The 23,004-nt window shown below is 44.1% G+C and overlaps 2 protein-coding genes and 1 gene segment (V, D, J or C); 2 read left to right on the top strand and 1 right to left on the bottom strand.

Annotated features, from left to right (window-relative positions):
* Mgam2 (maltase-glucoamylase 2 (putative)) overlaps positions 1 to 2,280 on the top strand; it is an 83,485-nt gene extending 81,205 nt beyond the window's left edge. The window contains 3 exon segments of the mRNA XM_013505002.1: positions 1,252 to 1,402; positions 1,486 to 1,659; positions 1,661 to 2,280. Coding sequence (XP_013360456.1) covers positions 1,252 to 1,402; positions 1,486 to 1,659; positions 1,661 to 1,943 — 608 coding nt within the window. The 3' untranslated portion in view covers positions 1,944 to 2,280.
* Positions 2,281 to 9,325: 7,045 nt separating this feature from the next.
* Positions 9,326 to 17,714, bottom strand: LOC102012212 (putative DBH-like monooxygenase protein 2). Its single transcript, XM_005405397.1, has 13 exons — positions 17,427 to 17,714; positions 16,345 to 16,491; positions 15,663 to 15,824; positions 15,418 to 15,501; positions 14,422 to 14,589; positions 14,126 to 14,228; positions 13,768 to 13,934; positions 12,934 to 13,025; positions 12,561 to 12,657; positions 12,365 to 12,424; positions 10,889 to 11,019; positions 10,031 to 10,148; positions 9,326 to 9,729 (listed from the first exon to the last, which is right to left on the bottom strand). Exons 1-13 carry the CDS (start codon positions 17,712 to 17,714, stop codon positions 9,487 to 9,489), a joined length of 1,860 nt encoding a protein of 619 aa, XP_005405454.1. The 3' UTR covers positions 9,326 to 9,486.
* A 3,550-nt stretch (positions 17,715 to 21,264) lies between these two features.
* On the top strand, positions 21,265 to 22,051 carry LOC106146734. The segment is given in 2 exon segments: positions 21,265 to 21,449; positions 21,723 to 22,051. Coding segments are annotated over 2 exon segments (384 nt in total).
* The last annotated feature ends 953 nt before the right edge of the window (positions 22,052 to 23,004 follow it).

Raw genomic sequence — 23,004 nt, 5'->3', positions numbered from 1 at the left:
ATATACCACCAATGTCACCACTAGCACTACTGCCCCTGATACTAGTCCTTTCCCCACTCCTGTGAGCACCAGTGCTACTGGTCCTGTCAGCACCATTTCTTTCCCAACAAATACCACCAATGTCACTACTAATACTACTGCCCCTGATAGTACTTCTCTCCTTACTCCTGTGGACAGTAATGCTACTGTTCCTGTTAGCACCTTTCCTTTCCCAACAAATACTACCAATGTCACAAGTACTACTGCCCCTGATGCTACTTTTCCTACAACTTGAGCACCAGTGCTGCTGTTACTATCAGTACCATCCCTTTCTCAAGAAATGGTAATATCACCACTGGTACTACTGGCCCTGATACTCGTTTCCCTTCTTCAGTGAGCACTAGTGCTACTATTCTTATCAGAACCATTCTTTTCCAAACACGTTATTTTGGTGAATCCACCCGTGCTATGGTTCTGGTGCAATCAGTCTTTTCAATATAAGCAGTATTATTTCCATTACTCGTATTATTTTCCCTATATCCATGATGAATTTCCTAGCAAGTACTGCTTATCTTATCACTAGTACTCCTGCTCCTGTTACAACTGCTTTTTTCTATGCAGATGCTACTGTGACTAGCACTGGTGCTACTTTTACTATCACAACCACTTCTTTCCTAAGTACGCTTGATGTCACAACTACTACCTCTCCAGACACAACAATTCCTTTCCATGCAAGTACTAATGCTGAGAAAATTAGTACCACCCTTCTGTCACACGCATTCCTTTCCCAACAAATACTATTGATATCACCACTAGTACCACTGCTGCTGATTTAGATGGTCTTGTCTCCACAAGTACAATTACTGCTAGTAACCATGCTACTCTGCCTATCATGTGAACACTAGTGCTACTTTTCTTTACCAATACTGCTGGATCTAACACTAGTACTACAGTTCTGAATGCACCTACATCTCCACTTGCTACTCCTTCTTTCACATGTATTTCTTCTGCTAGTGCTAGCACTACTCTTTGTATTACTAATGTTACTTTCTTGTCAAATAATACTAATATTAACACTCTTAGTACTATTCATAATATCATTACTCTTTTCCCTACAAATGCCAGCAGTAATACTAATGCTTCTCTGATAATCACTTCCTTTTGTACTAGTACTGATGATATTAACCATAATAATATACTTCCAATTACAACTATTTCTTTTATGAGTATTAGTGCTGATTCTACTACCAATTGTTTTCCCCGAAAGTACAGATGCTATGAACACTACTGATGTGATAACTGCTCCTACAAGTTCTGATGTTGCTAATACTACCACTGATGTTTCTACTACAAATTCTTCTTCCCTTATTATGTCTGCTGGTGATGGCCCTAGTAGTGCTGTTACTCCAATCACTACTGTTTTGACCAGTACTCTTGCTTCTAGCATTAATAATTGTCTTTTTCTTATGACTGATTTTTTTCTTCAAGTATGAGCCCTGCCAGCACTGGTAATATTGTTCCTGTCGTGACTACTTCTCTTTCTTCAAATACTCATGGTATCAGTACAAGTAATACTGTCATTGTCATGACTACTGAGTATGAAATTGTTCCCATTACTCCTACCTATACTATCACTTCTGTTCTAAAGTCTACTACAAATAATACCCCTACTATTGATACCTACTGATTTTACTACCTATACTAATGAAAATACCACTAATTTCAACACTTTGGATACAAAACCTACCATGAAAATAGATGCTAACATTGCTACTACTGCAACATCAGCCTTGAGCCACACAACACTAATTCTCACACACAATGCTAACCCAGGCATCAGTAGTACCATGGCACAACCATTTCAGCCACTACTGTGGAACTGTGGATATATATATATATATATATATATATCCCTGCTACAGACTTCACACATAATCTCAGAATCTCAGACACATCCACATTAGGCTCCAAACACTATTGCTACAGATGTAGTTATTGAAAACTCAACATGTTTCTTGAGTTACAAGACATGATACAATATCTGAGAGCAGTATGATGCTCATGGAATTAAATCACCTCTCCAACAACAGTTATTAACATAACAGATTATTTAATTGCTGATGCTAAAATAGCACTTTATTTTCCTATAGACTTTTCCAAATACCAAGGGTACCTGTGTCATAATTTGTCATTACACACACTAAAAGTATTATTGCCTCTGAAGAGACTCTAGCTTTTGCTACAGATATGGAAAATGCTACCACTGAAGATTTTGTAAATATCTTGACTTCGGGCACTGAAATAAAGAGATTAGAAATATAACATTTTGTACTATAATTGAAAATAAAAATATGATTATAGATATTAAAAGCATAAGTTCCCTAACCTTGTAACCATTATATTCATAGGTAATACTTGTAACATTATTACAGATTTGATATGTACAGGTTGAGTATCCCTTATCTGAAATGCTTGTGACCAAAAGTGTTTCAGATTTTGGATTTTTTAAGATTCTGGAATATGTGTTTATATAATATGTGGTATCTTGGGCTAGAACACAAGTGTAAATACAAAATTCATATATGTTTCATGTATGCCTTATACATACACACTGAAGGTAATTTCATACAATATTTTTAACTACACAATAAAAAAGTTTCTTGGTATGAAATTTTTTACTTGTGACACCATGTCTGTGCTAAATAAGTTTTTGATTTCAGATTTTCTGATTATGGATGCTCACCCTGTTCTTCTATTTACAGACACTAATGCAATTCCACAACACTAAAATTAATTTTAATTATGAAAGAGATTTAGAACCTTACTGTTACCACCAATGCCTGGCTCTTCATCTTCTATGAAACAGGAATCACGTAGACAGAGATAAAACTGAGGATATATAGCCCAGGATAGACAGTCTCTGCCCTGGAATCAGAGTTAGTAACCTTGTTTGCTTCCTCTTTTATCTACCAATTTTTCCCTTATTACTTTACTGCCACGGCTCTCTTTTGTGTGTAAGGGCTTTCCCCCATGTACTTGGTCTTTCTGATTCAAACTCATTTACTTTTGATGTCTTAATTCCTAAGATCACCCAGATCCCCATTGGTAGATTCTTGATCATTATTAAATCTAGCCAGCTGGTTTCTATTGAAAGTTTAACACTAGATTAGTATTCTCCAAGTGTAGAGAAGGAACTTGTAGGTGTCCCTAGACTGTTCCTGGGATAAAAAAAAAAGTCAAATATATTTTCAAAATACTAAGTTGTTATTAGCCTTTTCCACTGCCATTCTTCCATTAGTATATGGTGACATTTTACAGAGACTCTATGTTATATGCTGTGACAAAGGCAGCATACAAAAATCTAGCTTTCATCTATCATGGAAGATAGTAAACTGTTTCACAAAATGTAGAATAACGCCATTCTTCTTACCTTTTTTGCTTTGGAAAGTATTGTTAATTTCAGAAATATTTATGCTAACGTAGTATATTGTTATTATAATGAATAAAATATTTTACAAATGACTTAATTTTAATTTCTAATGGTATCTTCACTTATTTTGAATGCATAGGGGTCCTGAAACCAGAGTTTGAGAACCACTTTCTTTGGGGAATAATATCCTTTTTCCCACTCTCAGGTCCTGATCGCGTATACTCTGAACTTCCCCATCGTGTCAGAACTTCCGCATGTCTGCCTCAGCATGACTCCTACCACCTTCCGCAGACACATCTTTACAGCTTTCTGAAGTGACTTTGTAGCTGTATATATTGTCTGAACTGTGTGATGTCCACATGCATAACACAGACTCACTAGTTAGCTACGTTATATCTGCCTCATGGAGTCAGCCCATAAGCTACAGCCTACAAGCTTACAATTGGAAGGCTCCTAGCTTGACCTCCCAACTCTGAACAAAACTCATTATTCTAAGGACTTGATCATGAACTCTTTCGCTTGTACCTTTACCAAGGGTCACCCAGTGTGCTTGTCTCCTTGACCTCACAAATGCTGATGTGAGAAAAATTACATATTTCCATCCCCTGTTGGACACTTGCGGTGCTGCAGAAACTCTTGAGCCCGTAGGTGACACAGTAGGGAGCAGAGTATGAACAAAGTTCACCCAGGGGCTATCGACTGAGCTCAGTGGTGGAGGACTTGGCTAGCACACATGAAGTCCTACATTCAATCCCTAGGGAGGCAATAAAATAAAAAAGTAAAATAACATAAGAAAAAAAATCTACCAGGATCTCATCATCAAAGTTCTTAGGAATCCCACATTCTTAAGTATGTAAACCATATAACCATGGAGATGGGGGCCAGGACCTTGCCTGGAGAGTTATGAAGGCAGAGAGGACCAGTGTTGCCACAGTGCTGGGTGCAGAACCAGGGGAGCAGTTAGACTCACAGAAATTATGCTCTGGGGGAAAATGAGCTTTCCCGAGCTGGAACAAAATGTTTCACTACTAAATTAGATAGTGGCCATCTCTGTTCACTTTACAGAATGTTTAACGGATGCACTTATCCCAATTTTATGATATTTTTCAGTGGTTTTCTTTCTTTACCTTTTTAGGTTTGCTGCTAATCATATGTTGTCTCCTAGGGAGCTCTGGCTCAGAACAAAATGTATGAACAAATCATGGAAAGAATGACTTTGCAATGCAAATAGAGTTTACTCATATTGACTGTGGGTTTTGGATGACTATGCATAGCGTTTCATATGACAAACATCATATTTCTGCCAGCATAGTTTTCTTTAGTTTGTGTGATGAACGTGAATGTATCAGTGCTCCCTTGTGCTCTCCTGAGGTGCTATTATTTGCAGAGATACCTGAAAGCCTTTAAGTCCTGCAGTCCAGACAGCCCTGGTCACCTCCCTCCCTGGCACTGGGTCGCTGAGTTGCACAAAGTTGACTGTGTCCAGCCTCAGCACAGATATATGCTCAGGACACTGTTGTTGCACACTTTTGTGCATATGATTATATTTTACTTATAAAATATGATATAAACATTAGGACTTTTGTTGAGTTAAATCATGACATCTTCCACACAATGGTGTTATGGTTTATGTCTGTGTGTCCCCCCAAAGCCTCCTGCGGCCATGGGGCAGGCTTTTAGAGTTGAATGATTGTGGGTGTGAGAGCTACACCCACCCTGGGGTGGATAGTTTGCATATGTAAGGGAGAAGAAAAAGAGTGCTTGGGGCATTCCTCCTCCCGGATTCCGCCCTGGTGTGTGTGCTTGCTCTTTAGCTGTGGCTGCCGCCCTGAGATGCAGCCCTCTGCCACGTGCCACTCTGCCTTATAAATCATGCCAAGTACAGATTGAAACTTCCACAAACTGTAAGTGAAATAAACCTTTCCCTCCTTAATTTTGGGCGTCAGGTATTTTGTCCCAGCAGCGAGAAAAAAGTAACCAAGACAAATGGTTAAACAAGTATTTTATTTTATTTTTTTGTTTATTTATTTATTTATTTTTTGGTTTTTGGTTTTTCTCCGGTACCGGGAACCGAACTCATGACCTTGCACTTGCCAGGCAGGCACTTTTGCCACTGAGCTAAATCCCCAGCCCCAAACAAGTATTTTAGAAGTCCTCTTCCCCAGGGGCTGGGGATTTAGCTCAGTGGCACAGTGCCTGCCTGGCAAGCGCGATGTCATGAGTTCAACTCTGGTACCAGAAAAAAGAAAAAAGTCCCCTTCCCCATTTTGGTGCCGTGTATCAAATGTAGGGCCTTATGCATGCTAGATTCATGTGCTACCACTGAGTTACATCCCTAGCCTTAGAGCTCTTTTAGAAAAGTGGAGTTTTCTAAACTCTGGGTTCCTTAGTCATGTCACTAACTCACTGTGTGTACCATAACCACTGGTGTCCCATCTGCATCACCCCTGCGGGACTCAGGGGAAGAGAGCACCGATAGAAGCATGAAGCTCAAGCTGCCTGCTATATCTTGAGCCACAAAGTCCTTTGTCTTTGACTGAGGAAGACCCCAGCATCTGTGAAATGGTAGCAGGTTCTTTGCAGCTCTTAAAAGCACTGTCACTTGGGTGACACCGAACTTAGGCATGGTGATGTGGATCTGAGAGTTCCCTTTTGGTCATATTAAATTTGGCAGAACATTTAGCTATCTAAGTAGGTATTAAATAGATAGTCTGGTGGATGAACATGGAACCAAGAACAGGGGAGTTCTGGCTGGAGATAAATTAGACATCTGTTAACACACAGGTAGTATTTGAGCCATTGGACTACATTATATATTAACATGGGAGATCCAGAAAATTACACACATAATCTATTAGACCATCTTCTATTGCTATAACAAAATATTTGACTCTGACCATTTTCTCCTGCTATGTGTTATTAGGAGCCATGTGAGGTCCATTTGTCCATTACTGGTGAAACTAATTTAGTTACTTGATTGAGTTGGTGTCTGCTAAATTTTCTGATTTTAGCTGGTCAGGAAAATGCAGAGCATATGAATGAGAAAGGATGTTAAGTTCACCTCATTCAAAGTTATACCTCTTGTGGGAGTGTTCTAGACCATTTTACCAATGGTGTTTATTTAATTGTTCTGTCCATGTACATATGAATAATGTCAGTGCAACATTTTCACTATAGAAATATATCACTTTCCATAAGCAGATATATATATATATTTAAGGTGTGACTGAAATATATGGTGAAGGTTTAATTTTTTTTAAATTATAGTAAAAGACAATCTTCCTCAAAGTACTCCCACACTTCAAACACACTTCGTTGTTCTTGCCCCCTTCAGAAGGTATTCTGGAAGTGCTCTTTCGTGAGTGTCTGAAGTTGTGTTGTGATTCAATATGTTGAATCACTTCAATACATTTATTTTTCATGGGTCTTTTGACTTTGAGGAATAGTCAGATGTCACACACTGACAGATTCACTTAACAATGTAGATGATAAGACACTGTAATGTTTTGACAATCTTGCCTTTCTATTGGATAGCACCTGGCAACACACTCACTGTCCTTTGATCACACCTCTTAAAGACACTCATGAGACAGGACTTCCAGAACTGCTTCAGAAAATGGCAAGAATGAAGGGATAAGTGTATTCAAAGTAAACGGGAGTATTTGGCGGGGAGATTAGAGCCAAAGTGTTTTACTGTAATGAATATTTTTTTAAAAATTAAATATTCACTATATCTTTCTATCACACCTTGTAGTTCCTTCCTTTTTTCTTTTTGTTATATTAGAGACTGAACATAGGACCTCCATGCTGAGACACATCACCAAATCCTTTTTATAGTTTACTTTAAATTAAGGTCTTACTAAGAGTTGCCCAGGCTGGGCTCAAATACCATTATTTTTTTGAGGGATTCAGGAAAGGGATAATTAGGTGGCCCTGGGAAAGTCTTTGAGGTGGACAGTGTAAGCCCAAGGAGAAAATGGCTGCTACATAGCTTGTGCACACTTGTGTACTACCCTATTTCTTGTTCATTTGAGTAGCATTTGTTCTCGGCTTAACGTCAAGGACACAAGTGTTGCTCAGTGAATATATGTGTGATAATTAAATGCTGAGATCAGCAGATGGAGTGGGGAAGGAAATGAAAGAAAGGATGCAGAGTAGGGGCATGAAACTGAAGGGGAGGAATGTGGTGCTTGGGAGCCATGCTAGGCCAGGACCTGGGCAGAGAGGGCTATTGAGAGGTTCTGTCTGCAGGACTGGGGTTGCCTGGGAGATGGGGTGGGGTGTAAGGCTGCAGTACAAACCACAAGTTGACACCTGGTTGTCAGCGGGAAAGTATTCTTTACCTAAAAGGCCTGGACTGAAAGAATTTGCTTGGGAAACCCTGGACTATTACAGGTTGGAATAGTGTGCCAGACGTGCTCGTTAATTAGACAAAGCAAATGGGGAGAAATAATATGTTCTGGTCATTTTAATTTCTATCTAGATCTCATCTTTATCTGTGCATTCCCTTATGCTGTAGAAAGCACTTTCTGTTCTTCAGATAGCTGGCAGATGCCTTAGGATTCTTACCCAAAATAAACCCTCCATTTTCCTCTGCCTGGTGCCAAAAGAGATCAGTGGTGCATACAGACACCTTACCGTTGAGATGTGCCTAGTTTTTCAGGATCATGAACTTTGAAAAGCCTCTCTGGTTGTGGGACAGCGAGCTCCTCTGTTCACATTTTATAAGTCTCAGAAGTGGCTCTAATCATTAAGATGCAAAGCAGACTGCAGGATCCGAATGTGAGCGCTGAGAATCTTGTAGAATCTCAGCATGGAGCACCCTGAATTTTCCAGGGAGAATGACAGTAAAGTCTCATTGCTTTCCTTGTCCCCGATGCACCTCACCAATTCCACGGGAAGATATGGCTTTGTTAGGAAGCAATATTTCCAAGTGAGACCCATGCCAAGCCCTCCAGCAGTGAGGGGGAGTTGGCTGAGACTCCCAGGAAAGAGCCCACTAAACATCACTGTCCAGAGTAAGAGTGCCCTCTAGAGGACACAGTGCGCAAGGCCGCTCTTAGATTAACATGGTGGCTGAACCTTGAAGGAGAGGGAGTTGCTGAGATTTTAAAATTTAGATCCAAATGTGCTCCCCGAAGCGCTTAGAGAAGTTTCCACCAAAAGAATTATGATTTCACACCGCGGTCCGGTTCCACGAAGCATTTTCGTGTTGCTGATCTGTGCCTGTGAACTTTGTGAACAAGGCCTGGGCTCCAGGTATAAGGGCTGCCTCTCCACTTTGCTCTCTCCTGCTCTCAGAGCTCAGTTCATTTTGTTTGTCCAGGTAGGCTCTTGACACGGGTGGCTTGAGTGTGACAGTGTGACATGTGGTGGGATAAGTAACTGTCTGATAGTGGAGATGCGGGGGAGGAGGGAAAGGACTGTATATTAATGTTGCACTGGGGGAACATCTGCATTTGAGTTCCTCAGAGGCCCTCTGGATGCCTTAAACTGAGGAATTTGAGAGGTTGTCAGCTGTTTTTCCTGGACCAAAGGCTCAAAAAAATATATATATATGGCAACAGGAAACAAGTTGAATTCCATTTAATGATGTCTGGAGCTTTCTCTCTTTAAACAGAGTCCCTCCCATTACCAAAATCACCTCTCACTCTTACTACCCTTGTGGTTTCTACTGATGCCTCACAGAGAGAATACACATGTGACCAGAAGAGAGAAAGAGAAGCCCCTATGAAGGCAGTGGAAAGACAGGGAGCTGCAGAATTTCCCCTTCCATTCCTGACATCCACTCCGCTGGGCCCCAGATTTTCCAGAGAGTGGATCCATCACCAGCTCTGGAGCCAGACCTCTTCATAGAATGTGTGTTCCCACAGTGGTCCTAAAGGTTTCAGGGTGAGTTACAGAGAGTGGCGTAGACCAGGTTTCAGGAAATACGTGTAGCATCCAGGCCTACAGTCATGGTGAGAAGCACAGATAGGGTACACACTGGGGACCAAAGCAGGAAGTTGTTTCTGTGTTAGAAGGTAGGGAAGGTTTGAAGGGACAAGGTTCTGGGTATGTGGCAAGATGGGACAGAATCAGACTCCAGTCTGCAGTGTGGCAAGGAGCCAAGGGAGGGTTCCCTGCAGGAACAAGAGTGCAGCCAGGGGCATGCACCTCAGGGTAGCAGTGTTGGAGCTAGAGAGGGACACTGGCGCAGCCCTGAAGCCTGCAGGGGTCTGGTCCTGGGGTTCCACTTTGCCTCCGGATGACTCCAAACAGGGGCCGCGGGGTGTAGGGATGATGTCAGGAATCCAGCCTGTTGTGTTTTCTATCAACTCCTGCAGGACAGGGAAGAAAAAGGGCAAACCTACAAGCTTTATTGCTCCCTTTCCTTTCCTCAAGGCCTTACTTAGTTTTCCCCAAGCTTACAGAGTTCTTAGCCTAACAGGGAGGCTAAACCACATCCACAACCCCAGGCAGCAGCTACCTGCCTTGCCACTTCCTCGGCCCCTCCTTCTCCAACTCTGAGTGCCTACATCATCCTTTGCCTCTACCATCCTTCCGTTTTCCTACCTTTGCTTAACACCATCCCACTCCCTTCCCCCAGCCTGGGAAGGTAGTATCTCAGGGAACACTCACATCGATTGTCTTCAGCATCACTGTCTGCCGGGCCTCCTTGCAGGCTTTCTCGGCCTTCTTAATGTTCTCTGGAGTCCAGTCAACATTGTTCATGACCATCAGGTTCTCCATGGGACTTCTGTGACAGTACAGTCAGAGCAGGGCGACAGAGAGTAGTGTAGGGTTTACTTGGAGCTTTGACAAACTATATGGAAAGCACCCTCGTTTGGTCAGTGTGTGCATCATGTCAGCACAAACCACGTAAAATGTCTAGTAACTCACAGAGCAGTCATGAGTTTGACAGAAGAAGAAATATTACCAGAGAGGAAAGTTTGAGAAACTGTTGAAAAGACCATGTTTACTGATGTGGTTGTTAATTTAGGGGCATAGGGCCCAAGAAAGTTGACAGAGTGACTTCAACAATCTTGCGGTTGTCCTTAAATTATAGGTGAAATGAGGTGTCTGTACAGATGTGCATCTTGTCTTAGGAATAAGTTTCAGGGCTCTCACGAAAGTCTCAGAGAGAACCTTCACCCTCATAATTAAACATCATGACTTGAAAGTAAACCTTTGAGTCAAAAAGCTCACATGAGTGAGAATTTGTGCAGGGATGATCTGACCTACAGGAATCAGCTCTCCTTTGTTCCCTGAATAATCTTGCTGGAAAACATCTCACAAACTCCTGTCTGTTTGGGAGCTCTAAGAGTCTGACACTAGCAGATGCAGAAATGAGGAGCACAGGCGCTGAGTAGACTCCCTGATGAGAACTCCTGGCTCATGAACTTAGGATACATTTCATGGACCTCCTTTTCCTTCTTCCTCCAGCCTCCCAAGCTCCCTCCCACACACATGTATACTTTATCTTCCAGGATGACTCACTCTGCAGCCTCTTCCCCCAGCTCCTGAACCACATGGGTGATGTCTGGATACCCCAGGCAGCTAGAGATGTTATTTCGGGGGTAGTAGAAGAGGAAGACAAGGCACATCTCATTAAGGGTGCTGGTACCTCCCTGGAGAACATGACAGAGATTGGGATGTAGAGATGCAGAGGCATGCCGAGCGAGAGAGGAGATCAAGGCAGGGAGAACACAGCTAGGGGCCATTCTGTCAGAAATGACCTTTCCCTTCCCCTTAACCTAGAGTGAGCTCACTGTTCCCTCCCCACTTTTCCTTTCCCCTCCATTTCCAGTCAATGGACAATTACTGTTATTATTTCCAAGGAAATAGCCCACATATCTTCCTTGCCCTCTGATTTTCTACTGTGCTATCCTGGTTTGAGTTAAACTCTGACCCCAAACAATACCAGCCACCCCTCTGTCCTGATTGCAATCTGACCCCCATACATTTGCTAGTCTGTTCATGAAACATCTTTCCTGGCATCTGCTTATTAAGTAAACGTTGGTGTCTCCTAACAGTCTGTTAATAGGAATCCCTTCCCTTTAAACACATTCTTAGATTATGTACAGTAAATTCCTACCCATTTGTTTATTTGTTTTATTTTCCTGACAAATACTTAGAGTGTAACAGAGTTGGAGCCTGCTGTCTAGGAGATCTAGGGAGGAAGGTCGACCCCTTCTTCAAGGACTGTTCCCAGTCTTGGCCTCCTTGATCTTGTTTGATCCCTGTAGACATCACTTCCCATTCCTTAGCCTTCATCCAAGCCCCCCACTCTTCAGCACACTCCATGTTTTCCTTGCCAGTGGCTCTCTCACTCTTGTCCTTCTTCCGAATTCCCCATCTCTGTATGTCTAAAGCCAGACCCTCCCACCTGAGTCACACGTTCCTGTGAATGTACCTAAACCATTGTCCCCACTTGTTTATGCTACATGTAGCTTTCTGCTTTGGATGAGTCATTTGTATGGATGCAATCCCTTCTGAATACCATGAACACCAAAACATTCGTGACATCTAAAATTGGTTGGGTTCCTTGTAGCCCTGGTAATAACACCTACCTCTTAAGTAAGCGTGTACCACCAAGCAGGAGCTAACTACTCTTGTAACAGTCCTGAGATAGGTAGTAGTGATAATTCTTTGATAAATTGGGAAACTGGGGCACAAAGAAGCCAAATAATTTGCCAAAGCATAGAAAGCTACTAAATGATCCTGCTTCCATTTGAACCCAGGCAGTGAGGACCCAGAATTCATGCTCTTAGTTGCTAAGGCCCATCTCCACAGCCTTAGTGGGTCATTGACAGAGAACACTGGGAATCCATGCACCCATTCTAAATGCATGTGAGTGAGTGACATGGAGGAAGGGACATCAGCTAGACTAATCAGTCACTCGATGGCCACAGCCCAGCGGGAGTATTTCCTGGAGTTAAGGGCTTTGTGTTCACGGTGGGGAGTGACACTTACAAAAGTCATGGAGTCCCGATCGAGGGTCTGGTAGTTACATTCTAGCAGCAATTCATCTCCCTGTGCAGGGTGAAACATGAAAGCTGGGAGTGAGTGGCAGAGGAACTGGTAAGGCTGCAGAGATTCCTCAGCTAATACTACTGAATTCTGACCCTGCGGTCCCCCAGCTTCAGCCATGCCTTCCCGGGGTTCCCACCGGCTTGATCTCCACAGGATGAGGTAAATCTCGAGTTTCCTGCAGATTGAAGTCATAGGCATCATCTTTACAGATTGTTCGGAGCTGTCTTCCATTTCTAGAGGGAGAGAAACAGAGAAGATTGAGAAATGAAGTAGGGAAGGGTCATATTAAGAAATATGCAGTCTCTGAAGTCATTCTGTGAGCACAGATGGCCCATAATAATAAACAGAAAAAATGGGATTTATGCAAACTTCCTCAGCAATGTGCCAATCACCTCCATTCTAGGGATAGCTGTGGCTCCTCAACCCCAACCAAGCATAACCTTATATTGAAGAACAAAGAACTATTGCAATAAACAGAAGGAAAAATTTCAAATCAAGGTCCTCTCTACCTGTATTGCACAGTCTTTAGAGCCCTCCCAGCCAGGTGGGTGTGGAGCAGGTAGCCTATTACCTTCATGTCAGCCACTGGAGCCCCGTTCATCTGTAACAGGGAGGAGGCACACCTGATTTGTTAAGAGCTCTGATCTTCACCCCAGCCTTGCCTTTTCTCCCTTGATATCTAAAATCATCCTCTTCTGCCTATAACTGACAATAACTTCCTTAATTCTTCTTAAGGTTTATTTTATTAGTATGTTTGTGATGCATAATAATTACTTACATCTCAGAGAATTTATATATTTATATATATATTTCATACTAATTATATATGCATTATTATATACATATGTATTGTATATATCATCCTAATCATTTTAAATTCCCCTTTCCTTCTCTGCTCTTCCATCTCCCTCCTTCCCTGCCCAGATCCCCTTCCTATCTCCACAAAATCTACCTTCTTGTTATCTATCATCTATGTTTTATTTTGCTCTTTAAATTATTTTTAGTTTTGGTTTCTCATTTAAGAGAAACCATGTAGTATTTAACCTTCTACATCTGATTTATCTCATGTAACACTATAGTCTCAAGGTGCAGCCATTTTCCTACAAATGACTTAAATTAATTCTTTCTTATTAAACTCTCCTGATCCTTTTGCCTATTGCACTCCCCACCCCAAAGCTGTGAATTCTTTTCTCCCTTGCATGAATCATGTGAAAGTCATTTTCCTGAGCACCAGGCTACAATCATTCTCCAAATCTGGGGCTTGGGATACGCAGGCTTGGGGACCAGACAGAACTGTGGTGGGGAAAAAGGAACCTCAGGGAAGGTGGGTCTCCCAGCTTCACCTCTTCAAACTTCTCTGTCTTACACAGCCCGTAGGACATGAAGGACTCAGCACCCGGGGGTAAGAAGTGGATGGGGAAAGTCAAGACGCCCAACTGGAGGACACCCATATCATTTTTGCGCAGATGAGCGGTGTAGTACAATCGAATCCCTGAGGAGTCATACACACCTGGTATAGGAGAAAAAAGACAAAACAAACAATGCCTCCCAAAGGCAAGAGAGTGAGTTACAATGTAGGGTGAAGAGACTCAAGAAGTCTTATGATTAACAAGATTTACACAAATCCCACAGCATGGCCCCAACACCTAGGAACCAGCCATCGTGACTTACTGCCCACCTGTGAGTCCCCTGTGTACTCACCAGGGAGGTTGTAGAAGTTGCTGTAGTGAACCTCCAGTCGGACCCACTGAGGGTCCACGGGGGTCCCAATAGAGATGGCCACCTCATCTGGGAAGTGGTAACTCTGACGGAAGGAGAGAGATTTGGCAGCCAGAAGGGTTGGGAGCTAGGTGTAGGGATCCAGGGCTCCTGCTCTGATTTTCTACCTTTCTCCCCAGACCTTCCCTACCCCCCAATTTTCTATCCATGCAGCAATCTCCCACTGCCTAGCAGTGCCTACCCCTTAGCCACACATTGTTCCCCAACGTAGAACTCACAAGGCCCCCGACAGCCCAGCCCACGATAATCTGTGAGCAGAGGGAGAAGGCAGGGTCGAATCCGTAGCATTCGCTGATGCCGGTGGGGAGGGTGCTGGCATTGCTGCAGGCGTACACCAGGATGTGATGCACCATGGTCTCGTTGTGCTCTATCAACTTGGGTTCAAACTGCACAGGAGTAGGAGGGCAGAGTGGAGTGCAGTACTCCATACTCTTCATTCCCAAATAGAAGCATGCCATTCCCCACTTCTCTTCATTTCTGTCTCTTCTGTTTCCTTTCTCTGTTTCTTTTCCCTCAGCCACCATTCTGCCCATCTCTGTTGGACTCTTATTTCAACTTCCACTCCTTAAAACCTCTTGTCTGAAAACAGTTTAAACAGTTCTGAATCGAGCAATTTAAACAGTGCTAAGTCTATTTCAAGCAGTCTGACATATGAACCTTAATTATTTCATGACTTTTGTGCATGTGTCCACACCTTTTTGGGTTCTGTTTCTTAAAAAAAAATGGCTCTTACACATTAGGGACTTATGATAAGATATATTTTTATGTACTTGGGCAGAATTGAAATTACTCAAATGTGAAGTGGAATGACCAAGTTTGAGTTCACTGTAGCCAGAGCTCACTCCCTTCCTTGGAGCTTTTGGTCACATCCCCTCCCTGCCTTTACCTCCTCCTGGGCTCAGAAAGCACAGTGCTGTGGCCAGAATGAGGCTCAGACTTTGTTCTTTGCAAACACTTATTAACCAGTAACCTCTGACCCAAAACTCCCTGCTGCATGGTGAAGCTTGAATAAAATAACCCTGGAAGCTGTAGTTCTGGGCTCTAGAAATTATATAACTACTACCTCTACCAGACTCCCTTCTGGCTCCCATTTCCCCACCTATTTCCCAAGCTTCGTGTCAGCAATTTTCTGAGCACTATTCTTTAGAACTCAAGATGCCCTCTGCCCCAGAACCTTCCCCACCGTGGTGGTCTCCTCCATCTGGCTCACCTACCTTGAAGATGTGATGCTTCTTGCTGACGATGGGGAGAGGAAGGAAGGTGCAGGCATAGGTGGTATCATCCTCTGGAATGAGGAACTGGGGAAGGAGGCACAGAGGCTGAATGTGATGAGGTTGGGGGGCCCTCTACTTTTGGGGGGCTCATTTTAGGGCTAGATTGGGAGTGAGGGGCATCACATTAACTGGGTGCAACAGGAGGTGGTTTGCTGGAGGCAGGTGGATGGGTGGGGAGGTCTTACATCAGTGATCTCCAAGTCATGGACCATGGTGTCTGTGGGGAAATCCAGATCGTCAGGGTGGAATATTTGAAGCAGGAATATGGACTTGACAAAAGTGTGTTCTCGCCTCAGCTTCAGCGTGTCATCCAGGCCATAGGCAGTGAGGACTCGTATTGTGTCACTCTGGGGGTGCCATGGACAGTGAGGGGTGCCAGCCATGAGTGGCACTTTGAACATACCTGCATTGAAGGCCCTACACAAGCCACTCATGTCTACCCAGTGGAAAGCGAAGAGCTTTAGACTGAAGATAGAGCTACTCTTGTTCTAATCCTGTCTCCAAAGCTACTATGCTGGTAACGTGGGCAAGTCCCACACTCTCTCATACTCTCTCTCTCTATGCCTGTGTCTGTACTATGAAATGAGAGAGCTGAGCCATACATTGAAATCCCAACACTTTAAATGCAATGCAGTTGGGCAGGGTTCTTCACAAGCAGGAGGTTGGGGTGGGCACTGAATCATTAGGGGTCACCCTATGGAAGATTTGTAGATTTTAAGAGGTGGCACAATTTGGTTGGTACCTGAGAAGACTGAGAGGGGCAGAAGTTCCAGGAACTGTGACTCAATGTGAGCTGGGGGGGTAATTCTACTTCCCCAGAAGGAAAAGCTGCTGTGACTAAGTGCTTTTCTCCCCTCCCTAGTTTACCGTAATGTCCTGGTCATGAGGATCGCAGGAGCGGAAGGGCCTGGAGAAACGCATGGTAGTGTAGGTAGCGTCTTCTGTTAGCCCCAGCAGCTCAGCATCCTGGCTCCCGTCTTCCTCTAGAGTGTCTTCATCCACCAGGTGCTGATCCTGGGGTCCGGTGGAGGGCAAGCAAGAATCAGAAACACAAAAGATCATGCATGAGGACAGGAAGTGTCCCCTTAAATTCCCTCAGGATAGCAGAGTGGTGACACTGAGGGTTGCTTTATTTATTGTGTAATTTCCTCCTAGGGCAGAGCATGGCACCAAGAAATGGATTCTTTGGGAAGACAGGCCATGTCTGATTGAATTTCACCTCCCAACCTGGTTATACTTCTCCCATTGCAAGTCTTAGCTCTATCAGTCTTAATGTTCTTATATCCTTGCCTCTTGGAAGCTCACTTAAATTCTGAATGGTCTATGCCATCCCTTCTTTTTAGTATGGCTCTTAATATCTATTACCTTTCCCTGTTTATGGACATTTCCCTATAGTGATTATGAGCTCAGAATGGGTGAGATGGTGAGATGGTTGAATTACTTCACCTGAAAAGTGCAAATCATAATAATCCACTTCATGGTGATGCTATGAGGTCTACAGTGCAAAAAAATTTGGGACAGTGGCCAGTTGATGAAAAGTTTATAGCAATTTTAAGCAATTGATACTGCCGCTGCTGTGGCCGCTGCTGTTTTGGTATCATGCCATGCTATAGTTCACCTGATTGACCTTAAAAGAAACGGAGGATGGAGACTGCATCATCTCCAATAGTTTTGAAATGTTCCCAGTGACCTGCATTTAGTGTGCTATTATCAGGTAACTGGTACAGTCTAAAGGTCCCATTCTCTTAGTAGTTGGAGACATGTGATCTGGAAAATATAGTTCTCAAACTTTACTATTGGACCATTTCTGTAAGGAGAGATCAGGACTCAGCTAGAGATCCTAGGACACACGAGTATGTTTAGGGAGAATGGGTCCTTTGTGAACATGAAGAAATATTCTACCCACCAAAGGACCACATCCTTGGAAGGGAGTCCATCTTCAAACTTACCGAGAAATAAACATTGCCATCAGGCAGGACTCCTCCAATGACCAGATCACCTCCCACGATGGTGTAGCGATTTGTGATGCCTACACCTACCCAGCCAGCTGTTCGAACCTGGAGCTCAAAAACGATGACCTCAGTGTTGAGGTCAAAGTCCCAGCGCAGGAAAATGACATTGGAAGGATCTAGAAACCTGGAATAACGCAGGTGAGATGTGGGGCTGAGGTGGTAGCCTTGGGAAGTGTCTTCAAGAGCCAGAAGCAGGAAGAACTTTAAGAGAATGATACTGGTCATGGCTCTTGGGACCCAGAGCATCTTTTCTACAGATAGGCAATCAAGGGCTCTGGACTTATATACGCCTTTGCCTGTGCCAGGTGCCATGCCATGTGGGAGGGACAAGCTAGGACTCTTCTTATCTGATTATCCTCTGGGTTTAGAATGGTGCCACTTACATAACTGGTGTGAGAACTGTCCAGAGAGGGTACAGGGTACATTTCCCTCACACTGGATCAGGGTTCTAGCAGGAAATGTTCAGGAGTACATCTTTCTGACTTCCCACCCCAACTCCAGGCCAGTGTCCTGCCCGTGGAGACCCTGAAGAGTCCAGGGATTGTTTAGTTTCTCTCTACTTCTCTTTCTCTCCCTCTGTTTCTCCCCCCTTCCCTTTCTACCTCATCTCCTGCATTTTGAGATACTCTTACTGGGCATTCTGCCTCTGGTATATACCCTTTACCAGTTCATATGTGCGTTTCCCATTTGTCTATGTGTAGAGAGAAGTAGAAGCAGGGGTTGGGACTGGATGTAAACCCAGCCTTTCAGCCTCCCAGTGCAGGTAGGAAAGCAGCTGCTGGGAGGGCTGGTGGAGGCTGACTCCCTTCTCCGCTGAGTCTTTGCTAATTCCAGGAAGGACACCTGGAGGTGAAGCAGCTATAATCAGCTTTCCAGGTGGATGAGTCTTGAGTAGCTTTGGTTTTTCAGAGCACTTCTGGGGAGGAGCAAGAAGGGGAAGAACTGAGGGAAAAAGTGGGAGAAAAATGAGAGAAATAGACTGGATTTTGCACTTTGGAGAGTTTGTGTTTGACGTTTCCTTCCATGAGTTGCTTTCCTAGAATTTGTATTTTTCTGACTCTGCCCTGGTGGCTTCATCTGATTTCACTTGCAAGCACATTGATATTACATAAAACAATAAAAGTTCAAAAGGGATACTAGAATAACAGAGTACAAACATCAGGTCTACTTCATTTTCTAAAAACTCCTGGGACTGGTGCTATTTAGTGACTGCTTCTGAGGGAAGAACCAGAGTCTCGCTCTAACTTCAGACTGACCTCCTCCTGGCAGCTGACACAGCAATCAGGGCTGTGAGGCACCTCCCGTGGCCAGTCCTCCTTACATAGTGGAGAATACCAGTGTCCAGAGGGCCTCCCCAACAGGGTGAGGCCATCTACCACTTGAATCCAGCTTCAGGTGGGTAGAGAAATGCCAGAGTGAGTTGCTTAACTTCTGAACTCAGCACATGCATCGTCTGAATTACTCACTGAGCTCTGAAGCTGGCAAGGCTGTTTGCTGCTGCTGTGAGAGCTTGAGTCATAATAGGAGACAAAGAAGGGGAACAAATGTCCAAAGGAGCAGCCACAATCTCGAACTCTGGCCCTGGCAGAGAAGGTGAGAGCTAGGCAACCATCTGGAAGCAACAAACTTACTCCAGGATGGGGAGCCAGCCAAGACTAGACAATGCAGAATCGAGGAGGCACAGTGACCTTGAGGAACGGGAGTGCCAGCGAGGGAGATAACAGGAGTGTAGGAGACACTCTGATCCCAATCTCACTCGAGGATTAGGCTCAGGAGGAGGCACTGAGGATACGGGACTGCCAGGGCTGTAAGTGGAGAAGGGCGCAGGATCTCTTATCCTGCAAACTGCCTGGCTGGCCAGAGCACTGTCCTCAGGGAGAAGCAGCGCACTCCCTGAAGAACTGAGAGCCTGGGACTGCTGACCCAGGGAACCTCTCTGCTCCTGAGTGCTCCTCTGACTTCTCCCTCGGTGTGCCAGCTGTCGCTCTGCCCTTCAGTAGACATTCCTCAGGGAGATGGGCTTGAGTTCTGGACCAGTCCAATGCCCTTTATTAGTGTCTATTAGGAGACAGACATTAATGTGAGTACAGAGCAATTCCAGGTTTTGAGATAGCAAAGTTGTGTTGCTAAATGAGTCTTTCTCTCCGTATTGTTGTCTACAAAATGCTGAGATGGGAGAGATGATAGATGCAGGAACTTTTAACTCTAATTTCCCAGATAATTGGTTCCCAAACTGGAACTGGAAAAAAAAAAAACCTCTTACCAATGCCAAAAAGTCATAGGGACCTGTCCTTTTCATCTCGGTTGAGTGCTCTACCTGATAGGTAATTAAAGGCAAATGTTACAGGTAACTCTGTCATGTGTAATTGATTTGGAAATTTGTTGTTGTAACAATAAAAACAATTCTTATTGAGTCCTTAGCTTGTGCCAAGCTCTGGTCTGTTGCACTTTTTCATGTTTTGAGCTACTCATTCTTTTGAAATAGTTTTAATATTGCCTTCATCTTACAGATGAAAAAGCTGAGGGAAAATGTCACCCTGTGAAACTGACAGCTCTAGAAGTTATTGGAAAATATAATTAAAGATGATACAGTTGCATAAAAATGATTTATGTGAATCAACAAATATAATCAATTAGTTAATAAATTATAAACTAGTAAGTGTATTTAATAGTTAAGTATTATATATAATAATGAAAAAATCACAAGACTAAGAGAAAAATAAAATGGCTTTAATACTGATCAAACTAAAATGTAATATACTTCAATTTCAACCCAGAAGAGACTGAAAGGACAGAGTTCTCACCCTATCATAAAGCCAAGCAGATATCACATAACAATACATGTGCTTAAAATGAAGTGATCTTCTCAAGATCTTCTCAAGATGAAGTCCTCAGAAAGAGGAATTAACAACACCGTTTGTCACACAGAGCTCATCCCAGATGCACCTGGGAGTTGTGTGACATAGGTTTGCTAGATGGCTTTACCCAAAGAAATAAAAACATATCTTTGAACAAAGGGTAGTTTTACAATTTGGTGCAAAGCATTAATTGGGGCTTCTAAGTTGGACTCTTCCTTAAATTAAGGCAGGCTCATAAGCGAGGTACCTGCCTCCCTCAGAAACAGAGATAGGGGCGCTATCTTCCCTGAGAATTACATTGTGAAGAAAAGGTTCCAGGTTTTTGGGAAAAACACATTCCTCGTTCTTAAAGCTAACAAGCAGCTGATTCTTTAGCTTTATAAAAGGGTCCCCATATATTTAAAAGACACGGAGAACTTACCATTCCCGGTTTTCTAAAGTAGGAAAGAAAGTAGAGGGTGAGGGAGGGAGGGGTCTCTGCCCCTGTTTTGTACAGGAAGAATGAAGCCTGTCTTCAAAGTGTATTCGCCCTCTCTGAGTCAGACTCTGATAACGGGAAGTGAATATGTATTGTCAGACTGCCCCGTGTGGCCCTGCAGTATCTTCCACTTGTAGGTAAAGCCTGAGACTTAGAGGTGTGTTTGTTCAACATTATAAGTTTCACCGGCAGCATGAAGAAGTTTTAATCCCTTGCAAGATCTGAGACTCAGATTCAGGCCACTTTCAGGAATATCTGGGTCATGGTTGAGAGGGTCCAGGGTCGAGTCTATTCACCGAGACACTGTGAATGTGTAGAGTCAGGGGCTGGGAACATGCGTACTTCATGGAGCTCAGACAGCAGAAAAGCATGCAAACCTGTGGTTTGAGGTTTCTGCTTCGGGGAGGAGATGAGAGAAGATATTCAGTTTCCTGAGAAATGCACGCCCTTTTGAGCTTGAGGCACATGGAACTGTCAGCCTCTGACTGACACCTTCCGGGCTGGGATCCTGGTCTCCATCCGGGCTGGCCTGTCCCACACACTGTGAGAGAGAATCTGAGGGGCGAGAGATGGGCCCCTTTCCCATGCTGTGTGGCTGGATGGTCCTGGCTGTTCTGAGTGGAGGTCAGTGGTAAGCTGAGGAAGACACTCAGGGGGGTGAGGGAGAGACAGAGGGATGGGTCACTGGAGCACCACAGCCAGAGAATTTGCTCCCTAGCCCAGCCTTACCACCAGCATCCCAGCACTGCATCTCACCAAGGTCAGGTGTCCCTTCTGCTCTGAGCACCCTCTTACCCTGGTACCTCCTAGATCCCCTCTCCTGCACTTAGCGCAGTTAGTTACAACTATGGGCGGCCATGCTGTTTACTATCACCTTGGCTGACCTATGTGTTTCAGAAGCCACTGTCAGCCCGGTGGAGCAAATGCCCAGGTGGGCGCTAATGCAGGCTGGACAGGCAGAGACTCTCCGCTGCATCTTGAAGAATTCCCTGTACCCCTGGATGGGCTGGTACCAACAAGATCTCCAGCAGCAACTGCAGTTTCTGGCCACCCTGCGGAGTCCTGGGGACAAGGAGACCATATCCCTTCCTGGAGCGGATTACCTGGTCACGCGGGTCAGTGAGACAGAACTGAGGCTGCAGGTGGCCAATGTGACTCAGGGAAGAACCCTCTTCTGCACCTGCAGTAAAGACACAGTGAGAAACCCTGCTAGGGCATTTGAATAAAAACCACAGACAGACTCTCCTGGTTCCCACCCTTCCCAAGCCTGCTTCCTCCCCAGATAGACCTTCCTTTCCTACTTTAATCTCAAGTAGACTCTCTCTCTCTCTCTCTCTCTCTGTCTCTCTCTCTCTGCTGATTTCCCATTTGCTTTTTTCTGCCCAAATAGTGCAGCAGTTTAACCCAGGTGCTGGAGGGCTGGAGCGTACACCTTGGCTCTGCTATGGGTGAGCTCTGGGGAAGTCTCCTTTCCTCCTAAACCTGGCCAAGCGCCTGTAACATGCAGACAGAAAATTTACCCATCCCAGGAGTCTGCTGCAAAGCTTGAACTGTGAAATTTAGGTGAAGCTTTTATTATGCTGCAGAGGGGTACAGAAAACAATCACATGGCCTTACTTCTTCTCCCCACAGTGTGCATATATAAAAAATCACCCTGCAATTTAGCGCCAATCTCAGTCCTCACAGATAGGCTGAGAAGAAACCTGGAGAAATGCTGGGAGCTCAGAAAAGGGGAGGGCTGAGTGGTGAATGTGTACCCCATCCCCATATACCCCTGAAGGAAACACCCATTTTTCTAATGACAACATCATTCTCATCACCACACCCATATCTGTTTATCACACCACAATTTCCAGGTGGTCTTTCAAAAGAACCTCAGAAAGAAGCAAGAGTCTGAAATCTGTGGTGGAGGGCTCAGCAAAAACTCTAGTAAACAGCCTAGGGCCCAGAACCGGATCTGCAGCCCAAGTACCAGCATCAAGCAGCAGAAAAAGGAGGCTCTGAACCCAACCCTAGTTTGTTGGGAGCAGACTAGGAGGTTCTGAATGACAGCAAGAGAAGGGGGAAGAAGAGAGGGAAGGAGAGACAGAGGAGAGAGGGAAGAGAAAGAGAGCTAACCACACTGCAGCTGACCAACTGCTCCTGTCTCAGGAGCCTCTGCATCCACAGGTAGAGACCA

The sequence above is a fragment of the Chinchilla lanigera genome, unplaced genomic scaffold (assembly GCF_000276665.1).
Source record: "Chinchilla lanigera isolate Chin_1 unplaced genomic scaffold, ChiLan1.0 scaffold00093, whole genome shotgun sequence".
Classification (NCBI taxonomy): domain Eukaryota; kingdom Metazoa; phylum Chordata; class Mammalia; order Rodentia; family Chinchillidae; genus Chinchilla; species Chinchilla lanigera.
This window is presented reverse-complemented; position numbering and strand designations above follow the sequence as displayed.